Source organism: Pyrus communis, chromosome 8 (genome assembly GCF_963583255.1).
Source record: "Pyrus communis chromosome 8, drPyrComm1.1, whole genome shotgun sequence".
Classification (NCBI taxonomy): domain Eukaryota; kingdom Viridiplantae; phylum Streptophyta; class Magnoliopsida; order Rosales; family Rosaceae; genus Pyrus; species Pyrus communis.
Window position 1 is genome coordinate 3,934,234 of NC_084810.1, and position 9,928 is coordinate 3,944,161.

At 38.2% G+C, this 9,928-nt stretch overlaps 1 protein-coding gene across 1 annotated transcript; it reads right to left on the reverse strand.

The window, feature by feature from the left end:
- Window positions 1-3,409: 3,409 nt before the first annotated feature.
- On the reverse strand, window positions 3,410-7,416 carry LOC137742349 (TPR repeat-containing thioredoxin TTL1). The gene is made up of 7 exons (XM_068482198.1): window positions 6,114-7,416; window positions 5,453-5,648; window positions 5,164-5,345; window positions 4,744-5,077; window positions 4,441-4,645; window positions 4,250-4,356; window positions 3,410-4,125 (listed from the first exon to the last, which is right to left on the reverse strand). Exons 1-7 carry the CDS (start codon window positions 7,043-7,045, stop codon window positions 3,973-3,975), a joined length of 2,109 nt encoding a protein of 702 aa, XP_068338299.1. The 5' UTR covers window positions 7,046-7,416; the 3' UTR covers window positions 3,410-3,972.
- Between the last annotated feature and the right edge of the window lie 2,512 nt (window positions 7,417-9,928).

Below are 9,928 nucleotides of genomic sequence, written 5' to 3' on the forward strand. Positions count from 1 at the left end.
TTGGGTAACGCCTTTGTTAAAATACAGATACTTGTGCAATGTTTGATAAATGGTTGCACAAGTTTTTTCTATCCCTCACAAATCTAGTTTTTCTATTTTCGTCTACCGGTTAAAAGCAATTTTAGTTATTAAAAACACGTTTAGCATTGCCATAAGCATTCACAAACATATCCTAAACAATTCGCTCTACAACACATTCACATTTCATATGTTTCCCTTCACCCAGAGACCTATCATGTTCCATTATTGTAATGTAACTTAATGGTCGGGAATATAACCATATTTCATTATAGTAATGTAATTTGATGGTCGAAACTGTACGTCTTTTAAGTCATTTTAAAGACTAGCTCTTTAAAAAGAATGAACGAAATCGTCTATTATATATTTTGAAACTGTTACAATAACTAACGAGATGAAAAGTTTCGAATTCAGAACGTATGAATAGAAACTCAACACCATATCCACTAAGATATATGACCACATACTCTACTATACACTTATTTACAAGAAGGATCATCAAAAGCTGCCCTATGAACGTAGGGATAGTCCCTAATCAGAAAGGAAAAGGTTGTGTACAAAAGAAATAAATTCAATTCATTGCGATTTGAGACGGCACGCAAAGACAGTCCCTAATCACAATCAGTGCCTTCCCAAACATAACAATCAATCAAAGATTGTTAGAAAGTAAAGTTGAGAAGGCAATAGGCCTACTTAGTGCGGTGGTCGCCGTCAGCGCCAGCCGCCCAACCGCCCTCAGACACACATTTGATATTAGCACCCACCACCTACCTTTTGGAATTTATATTCAGCCTGATAAGTTAAGTTGTGTATTGAGTAATTAATATGTTGCCTCTTTGGGAGGATGACTTACATATACAATGGTCCATCCTCACGTTGCATTTTAGTTCAATAAACAGATTCATTGTCATTGTCGCGTTCAATTCTAACAATACAATGATACAATGTTGTTTACTTTTTCTTCATCTAACATTGCATTACTGAACCGAAATGTCACCTAACACTAAACAACTTGCAAATGTTTCTTAGATAAAGATAGCAGCGTCAATCCTCCACCGCAAACCTCTGCTACTCGCCCATCGTGCGTATCTCTTGAGCAACGCACTTTGGTATTTGGTGGTTATTAAAGTGAATTTAGCACTATTTGATAGGATTACGAGAAGGCTTTTGTGCAGGTGGCTTACTCACCCCCATTTTCCGTTCATCCAGTTTATTCGTGGGTTCTTTATCTCGGTGATAGTGGCCGATTGGCAATGGTGGCGCAGCCGGCGTGGTGGAGTATGCATTCTTCCAGATCTAGGATTTTTGTTGTCATGAGCTTGCTTTTTTTTTTTTTTTAACTTTTCGGTGTATTTGCTTTTAGACTATACTTGTAATTGAACTATCTTTGAGCTTTTTATTTCTTGTATTAGTTTTTAATTAATGAAAATTATCTTTGACAGAAAGAAAAAAAAATATAAAGATAGCAGCAGCTGCCAACTTAAATACTCACATCCATGTCATGCAAAGCACTGTAGCGCACCCCAAATATTATGTCATAATGCAAACAAATTGATATGATAATCAAATGATTAGCAACTAAGCAACCAATTAGTGGTTGGCTAAAAAGGAGGGACAAACAAAAGAATCCAATAATGAAAGAGCATATCTGTGTAGGCCAATTTGTTTGGCTAAACCATTAATCAAAGGTCTTGCTGAATGAGAAAGAAGCATATATTTGGAGGTGTGGCGGTGAGTGTTACTAATTCACGTTTTATATTATAAGCAAATTGTAACACTAAAAAATTAATGCGTGTTATATCAAAACTCAAGGGCAGAAGATTTTGAGTTAAGTCACAAAATGAATCAGCCATAATAATTTAGTATCAAACTTATCATTCGCGAAAATCAAATATAAGACCTTCAATTTACAAGTGAAAAAATAAAAATATCACTTGACAATAGTGCTTGATGCCAATAAATATTATAATAACTTAGAACAGAAATAAGAATGTTAACATCGCATGATAGAATGCCGATCGTAGCTAAAAGTTACCGTTAAGGATGGCATTTAGTCACTTTTGTGTTGCGAAAATTTCTCCACTAAAGGAGGGGAATCTTGTTGAAGAAGAAAAGGTCATTGAATTGAATAGTTTCAACGACCAAGTCTATCTAATTCTTAACAAGAAGTTAAGAACACCAACGTTCATTAAACCCCACACTTTAATCTTTCTGCAGCCAAGTCAACAATTCCCATTAGGGAAAAACCCCCATGAACTATTCCTACAAAATCAGTTTCCTCCAACACTCCAAACATGGTTACTAAGGACTGGTTTAGTATTGATATGCTTTGAAAAAAAACTGTTTTTGCTGTGCTGTGAGAATAAGCTCATTTTTGCTGTTTCACATTTTCAGCTTATTTTCACCCAAAACTGTGAAAATAAGCTATTTTTAAGTGTTTACCAAACATTTTTTTAACCTCAACTTTTTTTTATTCCTATTTTTTATAAAAACACATCAGTACCAAAAAACTAAGCCCACCTAAATTTGTACCGTACTCCAGAGTATTTTTATATCCGGAGGGTTTAGCCATTAAATATTTATTTAAAATACAATAATCGAGATTTAATGATTAAAAATTTTAAAATATTATATAATCCAAAACACCAATCTCACCTGCGAAGGTGCCAGGCAGTCGAGACTAGCATTAACGCTAATATGTTGATTAATACTCCCTAGAGTTCTTGAATTTTGTTAATTAAACTACCATGTGTCATACATCCCTAGATTGTTGAGAAACAAATGACATAAGAGCCTGTTTGGGACTGCCTCTGGAAAAACTAAAATCGTTTTTCTACAGCTATAAGCACTTTTGACTAGGTCATAGAGGCGCGTTTTGAATGATAGATTTTTCAGTGTGACTGATACACATAATGGTACACTACGTCTTATTATAGAAATGATGGGATATGTGTGCTAAAAAATTAATAACTTAAAAAATAAAATTTCTCACCACTCATATTAAAACACGTGATGTACCACTTATGTTCCCGTCACAACTAAAAATTTCTCCGTTTTGGAAAAGCACCTCCAAATGCTTCCGTCAAACACTCGGATTCTTCATAGGTTCAATGTTCTTCTATAACGAGCACTTCTACAAGAAACGCTTGCGAGCAGAACACACACATTGACTCAACAACATGATTGGATTATTTTAGATGCAGATTCAAGGTGAGAGAGAAGATGATACAGAATAGAAACAATGTAGAGTGAGAAACAAGGAGAATATAAAAAATTTATTGTTGAATAATTGGTTTGAGAAAGAAACGACAATAATAACATATCCATCCTTCATTCACAAACTCAGTAAGCACCCACCACACATCCTAATCTCCCTCCTGATTTCTTTTTGTATATATCATCACATATACATGTACAGATGATCCCCTTCTACACCCAGCAACCCTCATCTCTCTCTCTCTCTCTCTCTCCCCCTCCCTACCTATCTACTTCTCTCACTCTCTCTCTCTCTCTCTCTCTCTCTCAAATATAACTAAAGGCAAATTAAACAATAGTACACAGATTCATTTTTGTTTTCTTGGAAGTGGGGATCCAGGAACCAGGCCAGCCTACATCGGAATGAGAAATGAAACGAGATTGAAGATACTGCAAAAGAAAATGGGAGGGAAAGAGGGCATAGGAGAAAGGAGGAACAAATTGGAGCCAGAGAGCAATGAGGAATGAATGAATAAATGAAAACTGAACAAGGAACACTACGCTACCTCTCTGGGATCCACTGGCATAGGCTGCTAATGACATTATTGGTGATTCCGATTATGTCACAGGTATCTGGTAATCCTTATATGGTGGGAGGCGGAACGGACTGGGAGTTCCTAACAAACTGGGGTGCGGGGTAGCAACAGGAAAAACTCAAAAATCTGGCTGAGATGCAGAATTACAGTACAGTCATGAGTTCTAAAAGCTATAATGCCTGACCGAGTGTTCCAACATATCGTGACTGGGGCGCACCATTTCCTTCACTCGGCTACCATTTTTGTAAATCTTGAATGTTGGTACAATCCTCACATTTTCGGTGTTCGCAACTGCTACGTTTTCTTCAATGTCAACCTATGATCCATGACCGTAATAAGTATAAAAACATTTATTCTCTTAATGTACTTTAGTAGTAATCACAGGAGCATGCAAATTTCAGTCAAACTAGTATATGATAAACATCGATCATCAATTTTACCTTGAGGAAATTCATGGATGGGTAGCGACCACAAAGCGTGTCCAGAAAAGGTGATATTTGCTTGCATTGCAAATCAGAGGCTGCTTTGAAATGGACCACAGAGACACCTGTAAATGCGATTTTTAGGCACTTGTGCACTGATGCAGGTGTACAAATTAAAAGATGACATAAGTATAGATGGGAAGGCCTACCCGGTAAAGATATCGCAGCTCTGAACTGCTCAAGACCTAGTATTTCGTCCACTTCACCGCCAAACTTTATATTAGAAACTTCTTCCCCACGGGATTTTTTTAATGCAACTTGAGCATGAAACAAAGATTCAGCAACTTCATTGTCGTCAGGAAGCAACCTCCTCAAGACCTCATAATCTTTTACAGCCTCTACCCATCTTTCTAGCTGTAATACACAAAAATATAACAGACTAAGTTGCATTTTTTTTAAAAGAAAATTATATGAAGGAAAAAAAAAATGAAGAGGTTTAGACATGCATTTACCTTGCTGTTTGAGGCAGCCCGTCGGAGAAGGGCTTTTGTATAATTGGGTATAATACATAGGGCTTGGTTGCAGTCTTCAAGGGAACGCTCCCACATCCCAAGTTTAAACCAACAGGCTGCTCTATTGCAATAGAGAACAGAGTTTGAAGGATCGAGCCTCAGACCTTCTCCATATGCTGCACAAGCTTCTGTGAACCTTTCAGACTTGAAGAGATCATTACCCCGGGCACGAGCTCTCATAACCAAGCGCACATTACTCAGCAGCACTGCAGCTTCAATGTTTCGGGGATCAATCTGCGCTGCTTTCTCAGCTGCAGTAACTGCATTCTCAAACCTGCAACACATCCATCATCTATTCTCACTCTCCACAAAACCCTTAACCATCTTATTTCGGATGAAGCCTAAAATCTTTAAACTCACCTTCCAAATGCCAATTCAATTTGGGCCAAGACAAAGTTAGTGTAAGCTTCAGAAAGCATCCCAAAGAACTTAGATTGTGAAAGGTTGGAATGAGTGTCTAATCTAGGTGTAGTCAATATGACTGATTCAGCATCATCAATTTGGTGGAGCTTCAAAAGTGCTTCCGCTCTACACATAGAGAGCTGTAAATTCAATTTGAACAAGTTCAGCATTTTGCTTATTTTTCACTAAATCAAATAATACAATCCACATATACAGAACTTACAGAAACTCAGGAATCGACATTTACCTGAGGAGAAGAGTCAGCTCCAGAAGCAATGGTAGATTCGCATTCCCTCAATACACTTTTCCAATCTCCTACACGACGGGAATCTGTACATTTTTTTAGATACTTCTCTACTGCCTGCAATTTCTGTAACTCAGCTGGATCTGGCTGCAGCCCTGGAAAAGAAAGGTGCCTCCTGGAATTCTCGACCTGCCCTAACCTGCGATAGATAGGATTCTGTCAAGTAAATTTCCTGCTACATTAAGCTGGAGAGAAATATTAAAATTCAATCCACCTACAGCTCCATAAAACAGCTAAAAGACTGGATCCTAAGAATGTAAAACAAAATGAACCCAGAAAGTTTGAAACTACACCGAAAACCTCTAAGAAGCTTCCGATAAGCTTAGATGTCGAGTAATTAGCAAACTGCAATACAACTATTCACGCTTATCCAATTCAATCAATTACTAGATTGAATCGCGGATATTGTATGCACACATCAACTCTTGTGAAAATCAACATACAACAAGGGCAAACCACAGCAGATCCAAAGAACAAGCAAATAGAGGCATTCTCAACAATGTTGACCAACTATTTAACAAGATTAACACTAACCCAATTCACTAATCACATCAGTTTCAGAGAAAATAACTGAGCTTTACTGCTTTACATCCCAACAACTCACCTAAGAAACAAAGACCCCAAACGCTGGTGAGCTCTGCCATAATTGGGATCCAACCTCACCGCCTCCTCGCATTCCCTCACCGCCTCCGTCAGACGTCCTAAACCCGTCAATGCCGCCGCCCGGTTGCTCCGGTAGGCAGCATTGGCCGGAGACAATGCAATTGCCCGATCGTACAAGCTCAAAGCCTCTGCAAAATGGCCTCTTCTGTACTTCTCATTCCCAGCTCTCTTCAACTCCTCGGGATCCACACTCACCATTGTTCGCTTCAACAAGTCCCCGCCACCGCCGCTACCCCTCGAACTCACGGCGCTCGCCCTCGAACTCAAGGAACTCGCCGCTTCAGTGCCACCGCCTTTAGCAGCCTGACCGCCCCGCATTATGCTCCCATGACCGTAATTCCCCGTACCCGAACCCAAAACGTCGGTTCTGGAGCTCCGGTTCGGAACCATACCCGTTTTTAAGATTTTCCCAGATGGGCATATGTTCCCAGTGGGCAAAACACTGGGCGGCGGAGAGCTCACGGAGCTCTGACCCGAGTATATATGCGGGTGGGTGGAACCCGAATCGGCTCTTGTATTACCCGGTTTGAAACTGCGAGCGTTTCCGGCGGATCGGACGCTTTCGGCGGCGGTGGGACTGCTCTCGCTAGAGCCGGATAGCTCGCCGGAGTGGTTGTTAGGGGTTGAATCGGCCCTTCTGGCAACTTGGTTGGGCCCATTTCGGCCGGAAACCGATCCTGAGGAGCTGGAGCTACTACTTGTAGCAGTGGCGATGCCGCCGCTCAGGCGAGTCCGAAGAGGCGAAACGGGCGAACCCAGATCGAGTTCCCGGAAATCGGGCTTGTTGGCTTCGCAACTCAGCGAGTCACGGAATCGATCGTTGAGCGAGTCGAGGCCGAGCTGCTCCGAAATGGGCTTCCCGGAATGCGACATTTCCGAAAACAAAGGTAAAGTTCGTATCTTTTTTCCGATTTCCTCTCTCTCAATCAGTAAATTTCGGTTCTTGCTCTCTGGGTCGTCGTCTTCCTCAGCAATGTGTGGGTGTGAAGCTGCTCCGAGAAGAAGAACAATGACTGCTAGCAGAAACAGACGCAGAAAACCCCACAAGCAGCAGAAGGAGAATAAGAGGTTCTGATGAAGACATTAAGGGGTAGAGAGAGACAGGCGAAGGGAAAGAGAAGCCGGGATGGGGATCTCGTGATATAAAAGAAGGAAGCAACGAATGAATGTGAAGTCCGTCCTTAGAGAGAGAGAGAGAGAGAGTGAGAGAGGAGAGAACTTTTTTATTGATTGTTTTTTCTCTCTTTCACCTGCTGCTTCACGAGACAAGTTTTGAGGCTTCTCTCCACTTCTCTTGTTTGTATTTTAACCCTAATTTTCCTCCTCCTTTTCTTCTCAATCTATAAATCTAAAATCTCCTCTCTTTTTTCTTTTAGCAAATATACAATAAGAGAAAGAAGTGAGTTTAATTTCAAAATAAACTAATAATAATATGATTCAAATTCAACTTTACGAGAAAATCGAACATAAAACCTCTCATTTACAAACAAAAAGAAATATTACTAATGATTTTTATGACACACATATACCATTGTTCTAACATCTTATATGAATAATAAAAAAAATATTTAACTTTTAATTTAAATAAAATTATCTTATTAATACCGAAACATTACAGTATTACAACGTACTATACAAATCGTGGTTTATTTTTTTTTATTTTTATTTTTTTTTCCTTTGGAAAAAGTGAAGTGATGGCGTACTCTCTCTCCAGGGGATGTGAGGAACAAACACAAGGACTGGTGACACCTGAGCATATTGGGGCTCACTCTTTTTAATTACCTTTACTTTCTTTTCCCTTTTGTGAATAAATTGATTGACTTCGCATTGGTTAAGGATTATTGTGTGCCATTTACAATCATGCATAATTGCTTTAAGGCATTAGAATTGAAAGGTGGCACCTTATACATCCATGCAATTTCCTTTGGATGGTTTACATAAACGAGTTTTATCCAATTATCTAGCTTTTAATCTACATATATTTTCTATTTTCTGTCTAACATTGAAACGGTGTAATAAACGAAACGAATATAATAAGTGCAGAGAAAGGTGCACAAGAGGCTTTGACTAACTTCTATACATTACATCTACTATGTTGTTAAACTCAAGTTGGAAACAATATCAATTTTGTACCAATTAATAGTGGCAAGTCGCTGGTTTACCTCTACTTGATTTTGTCACGCATCAAAGCACGTTGATCGACATGTAGTGGACTGTTCATTTGTCTCTCTAAAATCTTAATGTGATATCAATCTATTTGAGTAGGCTAATTGTTTTATCTAACGGCCAACTCACTCAAATAGTTGGGAGAATGTTTGATGTTGGGTAGGTCAAAAGCATTGAGCTAGCAAGTGATTAAGTGCAAGTTGAAAACATATAGTGTTAAGAACCAATTGGTTGTAGGTGGGGGTTAGTTATGAATTATAATTACATATACTAAACATGGTCAATCTTGATGTAATACCACAAAAGAAACAAGAAAATAAATAGAAACAAAACGGAAAACCAAACAAAAGAGAAGGCTCAATGGTCCCGTAACCACGTTGGAGCTCAACCCTTTGTCACTACTATTGACAATGACCACCAATGAAAGCAATGCAATGGTGTCCTACTTTACACCTAATTACAATTTACTTTTCACTTCCATAATCTCTCTCTAAAGAACCATTTATATGGAACAGATTTGTTACTGTCGTGTTTAATAATACAGTGTTATTTATAATTTTCTCTTTACATAGCATTGTATACTTATAACGAGATATCATGTAACAAAATCCAATCCGTGTACGTTGTTAACCATCAAGGAGTGCCTTAGTAGTTGATGATAAATTATAGGTTCGTACTTCACACAATACATGTTAGATTCAATTTATAATGTTGGTAATTACCCGATCATAGCTAAAAAAATATTAATATGCTTTTATAAATATTTTCGATCACCAAAATAATAGATTATTGTGACAATTCACTGCTTTTTATGATAAAATAAAAAATCCATGCACGTCGTTATTTCTCTGAGTCAACCTATTTATCCTAGATTCCAGCACTTTCCAGATTTTTTACTTTCTTACGCAAGCCAGAAGGCCAACCAACACAAAGATTTAATAACTGCTACCAAGTTTTCATAGGTGTAGAATTTTTTACTTTCCTATTCTCATTTCTTTTTATCTCCTCTTACATATTACTTTTTATCTTATTATTTTTATAAAAAAAATCAATATAAGATGTTAACGTAACTTAACCATAACCGTTCAAATAGGAGGGTATGGAATGGTAGAGAGATTATAAAGGTAAAGAATCCTTCATTTTAAAAATACCCTCCTCCACTATCCCTTATTTTACATTTTTACCCTTTAATGTTGGGCCGCCACCTGGCTCCCCCTTCTTTCCCACTTCGGGAAGAGATCCCATCCGGATCTCTTCCATCAAATCTTAAGAATTCAAAAATCTAGACCTTTAAAATTTGATTTAATAGTTACAACTAAAAAATTCTCTAAAAATTATAATAATTATAACCGTTAAATCAAATTTTAAAAATTCAGATCTCAAAAATTCCTAGAACTTTGTAAGAGATCCGGATGGGATGTCTTCCCTTCCTCTTCGATAAGCCCGAGAGAAAAACACAGTTAAAAGTGAAAAAACGTCTGCCCAAAAAAATAGGGGCGAAACAACGGCATTATGGAGAATAACCAATGACTTAGGGGTGTTTAAGTAATTATGTGAGGGTCTCGACAGAAGTAGCTGGCCATGCGCTGG